We start from the raw sequence: 18345 nt of genomic DNA, 5'->3' as shown, positions 1-18345 counted from the left end.
ATAAGTTTCTTGCTGTTATAAGTGTGAAACTTGTTTGCTAAGGCGTAAGGCTTTATCTCTTGTTGCTGGGCAAGTAGGGTTAGATGGCTTGATTGCTTGCTGCCACTAAGAGTTCCCATGCTGGTTGAAATCGCTTGTTGTGGCGATTCACATTTATTGGGAGTGATTCCTTTTCAAGATCAATTCATGAGCATTATAAAGGGAACAATTGGAGAATATAGTGTAAGAGTTAAAGGGCAGAGATTTGTTTGTTTTCTGGCCACCTATCATATAATCTACTGATTGTTGAAATCTTGCCATGGATGCAAGAGAGGTTGCTGGAGGTCATGGAGGTGTTATATTTCAGATCTGGACATTGAAGTGGTTGCTGATTATGGTATTCTGTACATTCTAGACTCCCCCTTTGCATATTTATTCTTGGTGGTTGACTTTGCTGTATACTGTTTGTGAGAGTTCTTCCTGAGCATTTAGAATTTTAGACAATGAATGTTGATTTTCTTATGCTGCTGTTCAATATCGAGTCCTGTGTACAAGCTGAGTATATCTTTTCTTGGTATTGTGGATGTTCTCAAAGCTAAAAAAATGTGTATCACTTCAGCATGTAAGGGTGAATATTTCCGATTATATTGCAGATCTGTGCAAGGTTAACTCTGTCAAATAAAAGGTCAGAAATATTTATCTTCTTTCTGTAGTTTCCAGCAAGGGCTTGTATTGAGTTTTTTCTATGATATTTACACCAGCAGCTATAACGTTTCATTATCACTGTTCTGGGTTAATTTTCAAAGCAGTTGCCAAGTTCCATGAGATCTCAAACACTACATTCATTATCAGGCAAACTGTTTGATAAAATAACTCACTATAAAAGATTGCTAAAAAATTGTGCAAGGATCAGGGGTGCATATTACAATTGGTGTCTCTAGTGGGTTGGTGCCTAAGAAGATTTGTAAAGAGAAATTTATTGTTGGCTGGATTTGGATGGTAGATCCAAGAAAATCCTGTGTCTCTTAGTTGGTAGATCTTGTGTGATTGCTTTTTCATGGTTATTGAATTTTAAAATAAGTAGAAGTTTATCTTATACTGATTCGCCCCTCCTCTAAATTTAAGTGTGTGCGCTCATCATTGTTTGCTTTGTCATGGTTCTTGTTGTCCCAATCTATATACCTGCTAGCAAATGTTGTGAACTTGATGTTGGAGTTGAATCCTTAACCCTACAACTCGTAAGGATCATTGATAATCAAACAACTGCCACAAAAAGAGAGTAAAGCAAAAAAAAATTCAATGGAGGCCAAAGAGACTATTGATCCAAAATAGCATGAATCATAATGCATGTGCATTGAATGAATTATTTAATAATGAATTTTGATAATAAGAAAAATTGCAAAAATTAACCTTAGATGAAACCTTAGGTGAGGATAGAATTAGATTATGACATGTGTCCTCATGTTATGACTAAGACAAAAATACATGACTGAAGTATGCTGGTGTGAAAAGTGAATTAATTAAATAATTAATCAGGAAAATACCCTTTTACTCTAACACCCTCTCTTAAGTGAAACTTAGGGAGAAGCTAAATTCTCTAATGACAAATGCATAAAAAACAAAAATGGGTTCTCAACAACTAGGCCTGATGAGGTACCCATGAATGAATGAAACAGAATCTCTCATAACCATAGAAAAAGGTGAAAACCTCATGGGGAAAATTCATCTCCAAAAAAGAGAAAAACATATGAAGGACTAAAAGCCTCCTAAACAATGTCCCAAAAAGACTCGGAACATTAATAACACCACTTAAGCATGAAGAAGTTGCAAACTATTGTTGAAAAAATGACTCCTATAGTGTTGGTATTGAAGAAACTCCTTTGAAATCAAAATGATGATCAGGACCAAGAAGACAAAATTTGCATCATCCCAACAATACTACTAAACAAGGATCAGATGGCTAACCAAGGCAACAATTTGATAGTCAAAGATACAAATATCAAATCAATCTGCACAAGTGATCCCAACAAGACTACTCAACCAATGCAAAATATATTGCAATTCGAAAATATAGGTGCTATTAATATGTAGAAATTGATTGAGGATGGAAGGTTGCCTCTACAAATAGGAATGCAAGAGTGTCTATATGGTATATGTTCTATCTCGCCAAAATGCATGGGTAACCAGCCATTGCATCTGCTTAGTATGTAGGAACAAAATCTAGGTACATTTCTCACTCCAAATCTTAACAAAGGAAGAATTAGCACCAATAGTACAATACCCTCTCTTAATGTTGACAAGGAAGAGGATTGACAAGCCTACTAAAACTGTGTGTCACAATGTAGTGCAAGGAGAAGAACAATCATTAAAAAAGGTGTGCAAAACAAGACACACGCATGAAGGTAGACAAGGTTGTGTTTGCAAATAACAAAGTGCATACAGCAAACCCCCCATGGCACTTTATAAATTAGTACGAGTTCAAAAAAGCACAACATGATGTACAAGATCCCCATTATACATGAACAATAGTGGCACTTTATCTCAGTTCATTTATAAATGAAAAAGTGCTCTCAAAAGAAGTCATTTGTCATGTCCCTTATCCCATAGGGCTGAACCTCTAAACACTTCAATCATAAAAGTGTTTTCAAACACTATAATAATAATATATAATAACAGCAATAATAATTATTATTATAATAACAATAATATTTATTTTAATTATAAAAAAAACAATAATATTTATTTGAGGCTGTCTTAATTTTGAAATGGTTTTTTTGGGCGGCAATCCTTTATGAAGGTCAACTTGTCTTGTGTTAGAGAACTGTTGTGACCATTTCACACATCGCCCCATTGCAAATGGGGACCCCCTCTTTTTGCTCGTTTTTCGCTCGCCTTTCGCTTTGCTTTTTAAGGTTTTGTTAGACTGTCAGTTGTCTGGATTTAGGGTCAACCCTTAGGGTTTTAATTAACGTCTTTTCAAGCCAGAATCCAGTCAGTTTTGAGAGCTTTTGAGCTTTCTTTCGTTGAATGCAAATTTTGAATGCAATGAGTTCGCCAGAATGGTCTATTTTCAATTGGAATTTTGAGTGCAGAGCTTAAATTTGTCTAAGTATTGAGGATGAAATGTGAATTTTTGTCCAATTGACTAATTTTGACCAAATTTTGACTTTTTTGATTTTTGATCCCGGGCATTGGGAATGGTTGGTTTTTGCCTTGGGAATTGATTAAACTTGTAAAATCATGATATTTTGGCCTGTAAGAGCAAAATCGCTCCTGTCCCTCAGTGAAGGACCGGAGCTCGTTTTCAAATATCTTACTATTCCTGTAGGACCAAGATGAATTTCGAGTTGGAAGTGATGAAGAAAGGCGAGATCTTTCCATTGAATATAAATTGAAGATTTTCACGAACACAGAAATACCTCCAGGAGAAAAATCGCTCCTGTCCCTCAGTGAAGGACCGGAGCTACAAATCAAATATTGCTTTGTCCTTGCAGGATTCCAACGACTTAACAATTTGAAGAGGTCCAAAGGGAGATGTTTTGTCAAATGAATATAACTTGAAGAGCAAACATGAAGAAAAATGGTCTAGAATGCCAAAATCGCTCCTGTCCCTCAGTCAGGGACCAGGGCGAAGTACATTGTAGCTCCTGTCCCTCTCCAAGGGACCAGAGCGATATTCTTCATAGGGCAAAATTCAGACAAAGATCAAGTCAAGTTTATGTTTGATGGCAAGGAAGGAGGTGAAATGAAACTATTGAAGACAAATTGAAGATTTTGAAGAGTTAACAAAGGACCCTAAATGCCTAGTTCGCTCCTGTCCCTCAGGAAGGGACCAGAGCGATTTTTGTTATAGATGATTTTCTTGCCCATTTTGAGTGGATCCCAAGGCATAGATGAATGGAAGGGAACATGACGAATCCGTTGAATATAAATTTTGAAGATGACGAAGTGAAATAAGGCCTACAGAGCTAGAATCGCTCTTGTCCCTCTCCAAGGGACCAGGGCGATATGATGGTTATATTGCTTCTTATTCAAGTTTAAGACATTCCAAGACGAGGAACAAGGTGGCAAAGGCGTTTCAAGGCATTTCAATCAAGCACGAAGTTACAAAGGTCGTCACGTTGAAGGAATTTGCACTCAAATCCCCAGTTCGCTCCTGTCCCTCAGGAAGGGACCAGAGCGAAATTTGTATAAGGACATGAAATTTGAAAGTTGATCACGTCCCAAGTATCCAAGGGAATCGAAAAGGCTTCATTCTACACGATGAAGACATTTGCAAGTTGAACAAGGTAAAGACGAGCTCAAAATGTTGAACTTCGCTCCTGTCCCTCAGGAAGGGACCAGAGCGATATTAAATGCATTGGCTAATTCATGCAAAAATCACGTAAGGCCAAGACTTCACAAGGTTGTAAAGGGTTCAAGGCGTCTTTTGAAAGTGATATATCAAAGTTTGTAACGTCCAAATGTTATCAATCAAGCTAAGGAGTCTATATCGCTCCTGTCCTTTGGACAAGGACCAAAGCGATTTCATTAAAAACACTCATGCTCCTTCAAAATCAAGACAATGCAAGGATTGGCGAAGTTAAAGACGACCTTTGGAAGACAATGAACGAAGAACGAAGATCAAATGTTTACAAATTTGAGCCAGGACATGGAGATCGCTCCTGTCCCTCTCCAAGGGACCAGGGCGATATTTGCCAAAACACATGATATCCTTTAAAGATCACGTTGAGATAAAGTCGCACATGGTTTTAGACATCATTTCGAAGGCGATACAAAGGGAAATGGACGTTAAATATTACCAACTCGAACTTAAAATGGAGAAAAGACAAGGATCGCTCCTGTCCCTCTCCAAGGGACAAGGGCGATGATCCTTTAAACATCGAAATGTCTTGTGAAAAGCAAGTGGGACGAGCATGGAATGAACAAGCAAAGTTATTATTCACCATACAAGGAAAAGTTGATGTCAAAATGGAGAATTTCAAGTGAAAACATTAGGATCGCTCTTGTCCCTCTCCAAGGGACCAGGGCGATATTACATCCAAGGGCATCTCTTCACACATGCAAGTCAATCAAACTCGAAGGACCCGACAAAAATAATGATTTGAACGTAGAAATGCAGAGGTTGAACGTCAAAAAATGCAAAAATCGAGACCAACATGATGGATCGCTCCTGTCCCTCTCCAAGGGACCAAGGCGATGAGGTACGTGTACTTCATTTTCAAAATATTTTGGCGCTCAAATAAACATTTTTGAATTTATTTAAATGCTAGCAAAATCGATATTTTAATTAAAAATGGCATTTAAATATTGCGTTTGGCATTTATTAATTATTTTAATTATTTTGCCTTGTTAAAAAATCGAAATTTATTAATTGAAATAAAAGGCATTTAATAATTAATTAATTAATGAAAAAATCGATTGGAGCGCTTGGTATGTTAAAGGTCGGCCTTGTTATTTTATTAAAAATCGTTTAAAATTGCCTTATTTTTACCAAGTCGGCCTTGGGGGTGAATGGTGAGGTGAGCGCTATAAAGGGAGAGGTGAAATCTTCATTTTCACATCATCATTTTACCTATCTTACATGCGATTTTGAGGAAGAAGGTGCAAAATTGTGTTTGAAAGTGCGATTTGGAGTTTATTAATCAAAGGTGGTGCGAACTATCAATCCAAGGTGGCGCTAGTAACTTCCAAGGTGGTGCGAATCTATATTGAGCGAATTTGCCAAGACGAATTTTGAAGATCACGTCAAAGACACAAAAGGTGGCGAATTGCTATTTTGCTAAGGCGATTACATTGAAGGCTATTTTCGATCTTTTTGCCTTGGCGATTTTGCCCTTTTTGCATTCTAGAGTTAGCTCTCTATTGAGGTATGGCGATTTGATTTTATTGTTTTATTTATTCATCGTCATATTTTAAATTTTGAATTTTGAATTTTGAATTCCTAGCTCAATCGTTTCATTTTAGGAAATGATAACTCAAAGACTTATCATGAAGTTTCCTAAAATTTATCTCTCTAATCTATGTTATGTATTGCAAAATCTAGTTCTCATTACGAAATGTTGTGTAGGTATGGCGACCCCGAAGGCGGGAGCATCCACCAGTCGTTCAGCTCTCGTGAAAGAAGATCAGAAGACTGAAGAAGTGGAGACCAAGATCGTGTCGAAGTGGAGCAACATTGGAGATACAAACTTGGGTAACTTCAGCACGAAGAAGTTTCGAGAGGTCCCTTACATTGGCAAGCCATCACCTGTCGCCCGGAGAATAATAGAGAGTTGCATCATTAACGCGGCCGGCTTTCCTCCAGCTGTTCAGTGCCATGAGTTGATGATCGAGTGTGCTCGTCACTATGATCCACAGTCCAGGACGATCGTGTCCAAAGAGGGAAACATTTTGGCGTACCTTTCAGAGGAAGCTATAAGTGAAGCTTTCCATCTTCCAGAGCACAGGGACATGATATACAAGAGCATAGAAGGAGCCAGATCAGTGTACGAAGATGATCCAGATGCTTGTCTAAGCATTATCAATAAGAACTGGCTACTTAAGAGCCGTCCCCGTCTGAGCAAGGTCCCGAACACACCGCACAGGATTGACTTCCAGGAGGAGTACAGAGATTTGATTACCATGCTCAACCGAGTTACAGGAGCCCCTCATGCCTTCTATTTTGAGAAGTGGATGTTTTACTTCATCCAGGTGATCGTTCAGGGAAAAGGTACGATACATTGGGCTAGGATGATTAGCCATTGCTTAGACGTACAGTTGAGGAGACTCAAGGCTACTAAGTCCTTCCACATGAGTTCATATGTCATCTATGCCTTGATCAGGAGTGTTGAATACGCAGGACTACCCCACAGAGGAGTGATTGGAAGAGGACCCGGCGAGGTCAGAGCTTGTGATTCCTATGCCTACTTGCATCATCCGCCAAGGAGCAACTATAAGTTGGTTAATGATACTTTCACGATGAACATCACAAGGACGTTGCAAGGTGGAATTCACAACAGGTTATCTCAGGATGCCCAGGAATTCATAAAGAGGTACGGTGCTTGGTTCATTCAGTTTCCGAAGTTCACTTATATTAGAGTGCATGGATGTCCTTTACCTCCATACATGTTGCCGAGATATCCGACAGACAGAATTGTGTTACTTGAAGTAACAAGACAGTTGGCAGCATATGTGAAGGCATTCAGACACAGACATCAGAATGGAGTTCCAGTACCTATCATTTTGGGTAATTCAGTTGAGGTATGTCCTAATGCTTTAGCTATGGATGACGCAGAGAGGGAGTTAGCCTTGTATTCTTTTTCATCTTTTGCTTTGAGAGAAAGCTTTGATCCACGTGGACATTTAGAGGAGACAGTCGGCAGGAAGTTTAGACATGAGTATCAGATTGAGGATTTTATGATGAATCTCTTAGATGATCTTGAAGTGAAACGAAAAATGCATTCCAGATTACCTTTGGATTTCATCAGGAAATGCAAGATTTATAGAGTGGCCGACCAAGCTCAGGACAGTGGCAGACATATCCAGTCTTCCTATGATCGAGAAAGCAAAACAATAAGGTTAGATTGGAATGAGCCCGAGGTCGTGGATTTAGATACTTTGATGGCACCAGTCTTGTCTTGTACTCGCAGATGGGTTGACATACAACATCAAAAGTTGAGAGAACAAGGCATAGCCATGACTTTCACTTTGGAAGAGAAACCTGCCGAAGGTGGAGCTAGTGTGAGTGAAGGCAATCCTAATCCTAGAAATTCAGGTGAAGGAAACCTTCGATGTGCCAGTGAGGGCAATCTCCATTCAAGAGGTTCGAAGAGGAAAGAGAGACCTGGAAAGAGAGAATCTTCCAAGAAGAAACAAGAGGCTAACAGAGATCGATCATCCGGTACTTCTTCTAGACCAGAGAATAGAACAATTCAAGTGGAAGAATCCATGGAGTCGATGGTACAGAACGATAGGCAGGAGGAAGGACAGGCACAACATGGGTCACCAGATGGGTCTCTCCAAGACTATGAGTTAGATGAAGACAAAGAAGACAATGAAATATCATCTCCTCCCAGACAAGAAGAAATAGTGCATAAAGAGATTCAAGTTCAAGAAACAAGATCGATTATCCCAGATTGGTTGAAGGAAAGATTAACCAAGGTGATCGTAGTAGAGGACGAGGACAATGCAATTGATTTAGAGAGCCTTGTTGGACGCTCACATGAAGTAACAGAGAAGAGAAAGGCTACCAAGATGTCCAAGATGATTCGAGATGAGACTGGATCCAGGAAATTGCAGATAGCTACACCGGCAGCAGACAAATATGAAGGTGAGATCCTAGCAGAAGAATATGATATACAGACTTTTGAGTTAGGACCCTCTATAGCAGAACAGACTTTAGATGATGCCACCGATTCATTTGAGGCATTGAAAGACAAGCTTAGAGAAGAAATGGAGAAGAACAGAAAGCTTGAGAGAGAGGTCGGTGCATGGAGGACATATTTCAGTCACATCAATGAACCTTTGGGACGTCAGGATCCAGCTAGATCACCAGTGCAAGCACTTCCGCTTCAATCAATCAATGAAGCAGAAAGATTCAGGAACATGGTCCAACGTACAAGTAATTGGATGGATAGATCTCATACAGTGGCCATAGAGTTTGTTACAAGGATGATGAAGATTATTCATCAAGCTATCCAAGTTCTTGAGATGATCCACAATTTGATGATAACAGTAGCTGCATTCGTCCATACCAAGGATGTTATCATTCCTGTCTTGAAAGTTATTAGACACACATCAAGGAAGGTCTTAGCACAAGAGAAGATCTTGGATGGAGAATCTCACAGTTTGTTTCATTGGTCAACCTTACTCCATATGAAGAATGTTTTCTTTGAAGACATCAGTACTAGATGTGGCCAAGTTGAGGAGGTGATCAATCCTGTCCAGGACAGAGTATTTGAGGTACTTCGTACCATTCTTGGCAGAAGGATCGAGGTCGAGACAGATGTGGATATGCAGGAACTAGAGGATAGAATCAAGGTCATCTTTTGCAAGGACGCAAATGTTACAAATGAGCAGTATGATCAGATGTTTGCCACCATGCTCCTGATTGAAAGGACGAAGGAACTTGAACCTTCATGGGACGTAGCTCTTCTAGATGCATTCGATCAGGTCATCCACTTAGAAGAGAGTGTGAAGAATCTTCCCGAGATTCCAATTGCAGAAATCGAAGGAATCGTTTCAAGATTCATTGCATATGCTAAGAAAGAGAATTGGAAAGGGAATAAGATTCTAGATGAAAGGTTGTTACAGATGACATGACATCTTATTTCTCATTGGTTTATGTCTCCTAGGTTTTTGTGCCAAAATTTAATATTTGGCTATGCATTTAATATTGTTCAGTAAAAAGGAGGCCATTTGTAACAAACCCTAATTAGGGTTTAGGTGTCACGATCTTGTTCGTTGATCTACTTTCAATCTGGACCTTTCATTGTAATTGAGGATGCTATTTATACCCTCATTTTTCATTTCAATAAAAAAGAGTGTAATAATCAATAGTTGATGTAATAGAGAAGAGAGATTAGAGTTAGAAGCAATTTTATCTTTGTAGCAAGATTGAGTTTGAAGAGAGGAATTCAAGCAATTGTTGTACATGATGATTTGGAAATCAATGAAATATTGAAGTTATGGTGTTTTGTTGCAAATTTCTTGAGTTATCTTCATGGTTGTTTGATTTACTTGAATTGTGCTCAATCAAAGTAGCTTGTTAGTTTGAAGGACATTGTGTGAGACTTGATCTTTGGTAGGATTCGTAATCCAAACCACTAGCTTCTTGCTGATTGTAGGAACGCCTTGCGTGGTCAACTGGAGAATACTTTGAGTCCCTTAACCTTCAATCATTATTGTATCTTGGATATGTACCTTCGTGGTAGTGTCCATGATATTTGATGCATTGAATATCATTTTATTACCTTAGAAGATCGCACTAATTTCAATTGAGTTGTTATCTTATGGCAAAATTAAAGTTGGTTGAATCTTGCCAAGTCTTGTCCATACTAAGTCATTCATAGGGTTAGACTAGATTAGACCTCTTTCAAACCCTACTCCTTTTGTTATTTTTTGAATAGTTTCCTTAGTTTAGCAAATCTTGAACTTTCGGAATACGTAAGGCCCCTTGGAGGAAACAGCAAATCACATCATACCGCTGGAAGCTTGTCCACACGTAGAGACCCTACTAAAAGAACCTTGGAGTCTACCTAACTGATCCTTTACGCGAATCTTCAGCAGTTAGAGACTATTTTCTCAAGAGAGGATAAGATGCCTATTGGTATTTTATTCTGTGTATGATGGTGTACAAAATACACGTCAACAAGAACTCAAGTATGAATAGAAGTTATTTTTTAATTCAAAGACTTATGTTTTTTGGGAATTTTCTGGAGCAATCCTTTGCAAATGCAGTTACTAGTGCAAAAAGGACGAAATCCCTAATTGCACAAGCTAGAATGAAAACCCTACCTCTCTTTATGAGCAAATCCAAATCATGGTTTTCAGTTGGGTTCAAATTCTTATTATTGATCCATTTTACAAGTGGTGTACTGGTTTGGAAGGGAGTTTGGAGTTTTATTAAGGCAGCTTCACCATTGGCGAGTACTTCTACAGATGCTAATCATGGTACAACAGTCAGCTACAACACTTTAATCTACAGCAGGAGTCACCAATCCCAACAAATTAGTTACAAACCTTTTACCAAGGACAGTGGAGATTACCATTTTCCATTGATGAATTTGGAAATCCTGTTAGCAAGCGACCATGGCGCCATTTTCAGTCCCAAGAGAACATCGAGTTGTATGAATTTAAGAGGTGATACAAGTTCAATTTTCAATAGCTGTCTCAGGTCAAAGTTTAACAACTATATATATATATATATATAATCTACAAGGTGAGTCAACCGAATGCCATCTTCAAGTGCACCATTGATTGTTTCATCTTGGATCTGGAGCAGCATCGAGTTCTTGGGCACCTGTGCTGTTGTTAGACTGTCACAGTCATAGTAGTTATGTAGTAAACCCTAACTGGGATACTAAGTATCCATATTGGTTGTTGGCCAACTCACATACTTCCAACTGTATACATGCATTCAGTGTTTGTGTAAATTGAGTATCAACTTAATCTATCTTAGACCTGCAGCTCTCTATTTTGCTCGTGACAGTAGTTATGTAGTAAACCCTAACTGGGATACTAAGTATCCATATTGGTTGTTGGTCAACTCACATACTTCCAATTGTATACATGTATTCAGTGTTTGTGTAAATCGAGTATCAACTTAATCTATCTTAGACCTGCAGCTCCCTATTTTGCTCAAAATTTCTACTTTGAAGTGCAACAATAGTTTGTTTGACATGAGCACATTTGTTGTTAATTAATATTATAGCACATTTGTTGTTAATTAATATTATTTCCAAGGCTAGGTTTAACAATGATAGCATGCGTTTTATATTTTAATTCAATTCTTGTGAGTAAACCCTAGGTTTGTAACATCACCGTATGCAAACAAAAAAATTTCAGGTACCAAAATGTCCAAGTAATCAACCAAAATGTGAAATAACTACAAACTATATAAAAGCTACCTTGGATAAATTTTTGAAAAAGTGCATGGATAGCCATGAAGAACTTTGAAATATCTCTTTAATGCCGTAAGAATCATGAAAAACAGAGATCTAGGCAAAAAGTTATGAGTTTGAGGGCCAAAAATGAACATATGATTTTGACAGGCAATAAAATGTACCAATAGTAAAATTTGAAAAAAATGCCTACAACACTAAAAAGTGTTTAGAACCAGCTTTTCGAATATCTTGTTTGCCAATTTTTAAAACTGCATGCTCAAGTTATGCCAAAAAGAAAAAGACTTTTAGGGCAAATTAGGGCTAGGGGGCAAGGGCCACTAGGTTATATTGGTGACATCATGTTGACATCAGCAAATAGTTTGCTTGAATATAGAGGATTGGCAGGTCGTTTTGGAATAACCAATTGAAAAAAGTTGGTAGGTATTTCCATCAGCTACTGTGGTGGAATGAAATAGGTGAGGGAGAAATTGACACTAGGGGTGTTGGTAGTCGAGTAGAGCTGGTCATCGGTTAACAAAATCCTATTGGTATATTGTTAAAAACCCCACAAATGTGGTCAATTAAAAATAGTTTTTCATAGAATTAAAAAAGCCACTGATGAAAAATAAAAAATACCAGAAAACTGAAGAAACTTGTAGTTGCCTTGCATATTTTTTGTTGGATTTTTGTGCTAGTCGAGGTGAATTTTTGCATAGATGGCTGTACGAACTATGTGGTGTCATACAACCATATGAATCCATACATCCTTGTGGAATTTTGCAACTCCAGATTCCAAGACCCTAAAAACATTTGCTCCAATTTTTTTGAACTTTGATTTCAGTGTTAGGATAAGCAATCTTGGGGTTTTTGAACATTCTAGATGCAACGCTGAGGTTTGTTTTGCTCCAAGATGCATCATTTGATTGCTCAAGTTATATCCCTCAAAAAATGGATAAGGAATTACAGAATTAGAGCTTTGATACAATGTTGGAGTTGAATCCTCAACCCTACAACTCCCAAGGATCACTTGCAATCAAACAATTGTCACAAAATGAGGAAAATAAAAGAAATTGCTACAAATAGACTATTGATCCAAAAAAGCATGAATCATAATCAATGTGCATTGAATGAATTATACAAGAATGAATCTTTGTAATAAGGAAAATGCAAAAACAACCCTAGATGAAACCCTAGGGGAGTATAAAATTGGATGATGATGTGTCCTTATCATATGACTTGAGACAGAAAAAAGCAGATTACTCAAGTATGCTACTGTGAAAAGGGACCTAATTAATTAAATAAATAATTAGGAAAATACCTGACATGTTCGACAGAACAAAGAAATCCATTTGATTACATTTGGATAAAGGTTGATGATGTGTTGCGAATTTGCAGATCACAACAAGAGCTCACAATCTCTATATCTGTTTCTGCCTGTGATTTCCACACCATATTGGGATTCGTTGCTGCAACTTTCCTCATGTCCTCTATTTTTTTTGGCTTTGTCAATGCGAGGGTGACATCCATCTCACATAAACCTTTGGCTCAATGGTCAAACACAATTTGACATCATGGTCAACGATATTGTAAGTTGTTATTTGAGACAATTGATACCTCCACTTATTTTCAATCCACGATAGTTGCAAATGACCTATCGTAGGGACAGCTTTACTACACTATGCTTCAAAGTGGCATGCTTGTATCCAATGCTTTAGCTTCCACTTGTTGACAGCATTGGATACAAACTTTAAACCTTGGCATGGAAGGAAAAAAAATGTTGCCAACCTTAGCGTTGACTTATAAATAAGTAAAATTAAAATAAACAAATTTTATAAATGCAGAACCCTAGCTAGCATAGACAAATTCAAATGCATGTAGAACACAAATATTCATGTATGATTATGTTTCTAAATGCTTGGAAAATTATAAAAATGTATGAATATTAGAAGAAACTTTGAGAAAAAAAATATAACAAGGTTAAACAAAAATATCTGTGATTTTGCTTCCACAATCACCTAAAATCACCACATGAACAGCTCAAAGGCAAATGATCATTGTGTGACTGACAAGTGTTGCCTCTTTCACCACAGAAGCAACAAGTGTTGCCACATCATGATATTATGGATTTGGACGAGGGGAGTACCCACTAGAGGGAGTTGGAGTTGGACCCTCCGCATGACATGGCTGTACTGGGAGGGGAGTCCAGGGCTCCTGGGCACAATCAGTAGGTAGTGTCTGAGACTCACGGTGAGTTGGGCGCTCTCGAGCAATTTCTGGTGGATATGGAGGCGGGTGCACGGAGGATGGTGGCCTTGGTACAGGAACTGGCCCTCGGCATGACGGATCAGGCAGTGGAGCACCTGCACATTGGCTACAGGGAGATGTGCTGAGGAGTTTGTGCGATGTTTTGACTCTCAGGGATGGCCTGCTATGGAGATGCTTGCCATGTTGGAGGAATGGAGATGTCAGGAGCCTGTTGGGGAGAGAAAGACACACTCCTTGCTCAGGAGGGTTGAGCAGGCATTCCGGGATGGGTACTATGAGCTCAAGCAGGCCCAACATTCAATAGCAGAGGTTAGGCCGAGCGGGTGGCAGCTATTACAGCTCGGGAGCAGTTAGCCACTCGGCTCCAGATGGTAGAGGATGAGCTAGTTTAGCAGAGGGCTCGGATGATAGCCTTGGAAGAGCAGTTGGACCACGAGAAGGCTGAGCTGGTAGCTGTGGAGACTCGCCTTACTGCAGCCTTGGAGGCGATAGATAAGAAGCACAAGGAGGTTATGGAGGCAGTATTTATGGTGAAGACCGCTAGGGAAAGACAACTGTTAGCCAAGAGGGATCTACATCAACGGACTCAGCAGGTCCACCAGTTGAGGGAGTAGCTGGCGGCATCTACCCCACCTATGCCTTCCTCATCAAGGACCGCTCCCTCGTCCCCCAACTCCTTGATTTATTTTGTATAGTTGTATTCCCCATTCTGTTGTGTGTCATCCGGAGACGACTTTCTTTTTTTTGGGGGGGGGGGATGATGTTGTCAGGTCAATTAGTAGTTGTTAGTTGTTGTCGAGGGGTCGGCGGTTAGCTGACGGTTGCCAATGGTTGGCATTCCTAGCTGGTTGACACCCTTATATATGTCTATGTACTTATCTTCGGGTTAGGTTATGTTAGATGGGAAATGCTGTTTTGGAGATACATTGTAATTCTGTGATCAATGAATATATCTATGAGTTCTCTATACATTGTGCATATTTGTACTGTTACGTTTTAGTTGCATTCTGTTATGTTTTGAACATGTACCCTACGGGGCAAACAGTGACTAGATTTCTCCCACCATGCACTACAAATATGGTAACAGTATTGTGATATCTTGCATGCTTGAATATCTAACTAGAGTTGAATGGCAATCAAAAGCTTAATAGAGATGCAGATATTCTGGAGGATAGTTCAAAGTGAAATCATGATAATTTCATGAAAGACTGATTGTGTCTTTGATGTGTTTAAACTTAGATAGCACCATCTTTGATATCTTTGATGTTATTTAACTACTGATATACTGTTCCCTTTGAGTTATTTAATGTGTGCCTATGATATAAGAGATTCAAGGTATTTTGTCTAGGTATTTTAATGTAATGCAATGATTGGTCTCAATAAATTAAAAAATGTTTGTCACAATCTAGTATTGGTGATATAATTATGGCTTTTAAATTTGTTATATAAAGGTAGTGAAGGTGAATGCAGAATATTGCTTTTATCGTTTCATGTATTTTATCTAAGGGTGCCTAGGTAAGGTCGGTAGTCCACTTTGAAATAGGACTATTCAATGCTCTCTATCTAGATTCATATCCATACTTAAAGTTGTGCCTACGTCCTGAAAGGAGGCACTTTGAAGGCCGCTTTAACCAGCAGTGGTTGTAGTAGAATAGGCTAGAACAAGAAAAGAGAATTACAATTGGTTGTAACCTTTGTTTCTAAAAAATATGGTAAAACAAGATTCTTCTCATTGACAAGTGGTCTTGCTCTTCAAGTTTGACATGTTTTTGTTGCAATAATATTTTCTGACATGAAGTTGAGATGACATGTCAACTATGGCTAGACATTTTTTATTATTAGCATTCCTTCTTGTTGTATTCATTTTTTCTTTTATTGGAAAATCTGAAAAGCAGCTCTTTTTGGTCCTTGGAAAGATCCATATTACATGTCCCGGGTAATTAACTCCCTGTTTTACTCTTAAAGAGCAAAATGTCTTTATGACTTGATTATTCACAGGCTCTCTTTCACCTTCAGTATATAACTCTTTGAAGGCCATAGGGCATAGAATGCTTAAATGTTACCTTAAGAATAAATTTATGTTTTCTTGGTGTCACCCTGTTTGTTTCTTGGATACTTTTTTTATTGTGATATAACACTAATATTGATGCATATTTGTAGTAATCGTTTTAATTTTACTGCAGAGCAAATGCCCAATGACCCATTTCCATCAGGCCCAGGGTTTAGACAACCTTCTAGACAGCGTTGGACACCAAGTCCAGCCCAGCTTCATATTTTAGAGAGGCTATATGAACATGGTAATGGCACCCCAAATAAGCAGACCATAAAGAAGATAACTAGTGAGCTTAGTCAGCATGGTCTGATTTCTGAAATGAATGTGTATAACTGGTTCCAAAATCGTAAAGCTCGTGCCAAGAGAAAATATAACCACCTTCCACTGAAGGAAGGTGAATCTGAAGTTGATACAGACTCTGAATCCTACAGAGAAAATAAGCCTCAAATTGAGGACGAAATGATTAGAGAAGATGAAAGTGCATGGTTAGGTGAGAAGACTGCTGAGGCTTATGAGAGTAAAGATGCTATATTTCTCATGGGACCAGAGCAGCTTGAAGCAAAGTTAGGTGTTAATGAGACAAAGCATGAAATGTCTGAAGAGGGTCCATGTAATGCAGGCACAAATGCACATTTTGGTGAGAAAAACCAAGATATGGTTGGAGTAAAACTACGTTCCACTGACCAACAACAATGTAATGATTCTCAAGGTAACATCCCATCGTGCATGCTTCATTGTCAAACTGAAGCTGATGGAGAGGCTGATGCTTTATTAATGAGGTCAAAGAGTACCACTGTTTGCTGCACTGCACATGGTGTGATTTGAAACAAAAAGCTAGTTTTTTTAAGCCATGTTTAGGGTTTATGGTTTTGGGAAATTACAAATGTGTTTGGTTGTGTTACGATTATCCATTCTCACTGTTACCTCTTAGTACCTTTCTAATTGTGTTAATCTTTGAATTGATTTCTAATGTGACAGAAATTCCTGTATCAAATCAGCAAGCATCTGGTGTGATGACCGTACTTCTTGATGGAAAACAGTGGGAAGTGCCAGTTGGAGTAGTTGATGTTAGAAAGATGTTTGGTGACACTGCACTGTTGGTGGATACTCATGGGCATGTGGTCCCAACAAATGATGCAGGAATTACTTTTCACCCACTTCATGCCAGTGAAAGATACAGTCTCATAAGGTAATTCTACAATAAGATACAGTTCTTTTTATAACTTATAACTTGCATTAGATTCTTGACCATCTTATGTTGACAGGCATGTCGAAGTGAAGCAAGAGATGTCTGGGAAGGAATCGTCAGATCCATTGATAGACGGTTTATATCATTGTTCCAAGCATATTCAATGAATGATAGTTTGATTGGTTGAGGCACACTAGTCTGCAGACCTCCTATTAATAAATGAAGCTAACCTCTGATGTTTCACAGGGTGGACTTTGATATCGGAAGCCATTGTATTATTTTTTGTAAGTATCTGTAATATTTTTGTTAAATAATAGGATGTGTGGTGCTGATTACAGAACTGTAATGTAATTCAGTCACCTTGTATTTTATTTTTTTATACCAGGAACAATTTTTTTCTGGCAATAAATGTGGGATTGACCTGAGAGTAAATATTATGCTGGATTCGAAGTTGATATATCAGGATTAAGCATTTCCTTGAATAAGTAGAGATTTTAGCCTTTTAATTGATATCAGTGCACTTGGCAGTGATGCTATGTAAAATTATATCAGATGATGAATGCAGAATTTGGGACAGTTTATTTTAGTGTTATTTGATATGAAGATTATTGAGCTGTGTTTTCTATAATTCACTGTAGATCTAGGTTGAATTTTCCCTATAGAATGGGCATTTACATATTAAATTGTATTAAATCAGGTTTGGGATTTGATGGCTATCATGCTTGCCCACTGAAAATTTGACAGAGGTTGAATATTTTCAGTGGTCTTCTTTTCACATTCTTGTGCAATCACATCTTATATAATGAACATACTCCTTTATTGCCAGTATATGATGACATTCTTTTTATGACTAAGGGTTTTATGAATAGAGTTAACTGACACCTAAGGTAAACGGGTGAAATTTGTTTTTTGCTGTAGAATGAAGCTCGTGGTGGCTACTGATTAGTATTTTGGGCTTACCATCCTAAGGTAAGCAGGTGGGATTTGTGTTTTCTGTAGAACGGAGCTCATTGTAGCTACTGATTAACATTTTGGGTTTACCATCCTAAGATACAGAGCTGCATCATTATGTGATGATTTTCTGTTCCTTAGCTATCTAACATCTTGATGATGGATCAGGGAGTGATCTGAAATATTGATGAAAAAACTCACACAATCGAATTCAGAAAGAGCAGCCATCTGCATCATTTTGTAATCTGGAAGGATCAATTAGGCCACAAATCCACTAGTTGCATCCTGCAAGAAAAAAATATTATGCAGCCAACAATATTTAT

General features: G+C 38.2%; 1 protein-coding gene across 3 annotated transcripts in view; it reads left to right on the top strand.

Moving 5' to 3' along the window:
* LOC131066826 (WUSCHEL-related homeobox 12) overlaps positions 1–17657 on the top strand; it is a 71500-nt gene extending 53843 nt beyond the window's left edge. For 2 of the 3 annotated variants that reach the window (XM_058001686.2, XM_058001685.2), the window contains exons 4-6: positions 16013–16696; positions 16861–17071; positions 17148–17657. In XM_058001686.2, the coding sequence (XP_057857669.1) occupies positions 16013–16696; positions 16861–17071; positions 17148–17238 (986 nt within the window). In that variant the 3' untranslated portion in view covers positions 17239–17657. The remainder of the gene's footprint in view (positions 1–16012; positions 16697–16860; positions 17072–17147) is intronic. The other variant, XM_058001687.2, reaches the window with a different exon arrangement.
* The last annotated feature ends 688 nt before the right edge of the window (positions 17658–18345 follow it).

The sequence above is a fragment of the Cryptomeria japonica genome, chromosome 3 (genome assembly GCF_030272615.1).
Source record: "Cryptomeria japonica chromosome 3, Sugi_1.0, whole genome shotgun sequence".
Classification (NCBI taxonomy): domain Eukaryota; kingdom Viridiplantae; phylum Streptophyta; class Pinopsida; order Cupressales; family Cupressaceae; genus Cryptomeria; species Cryptomeria japonica.
This window is presented reverse-complemented; position numbering and strand designations above follow the sequence as displayed.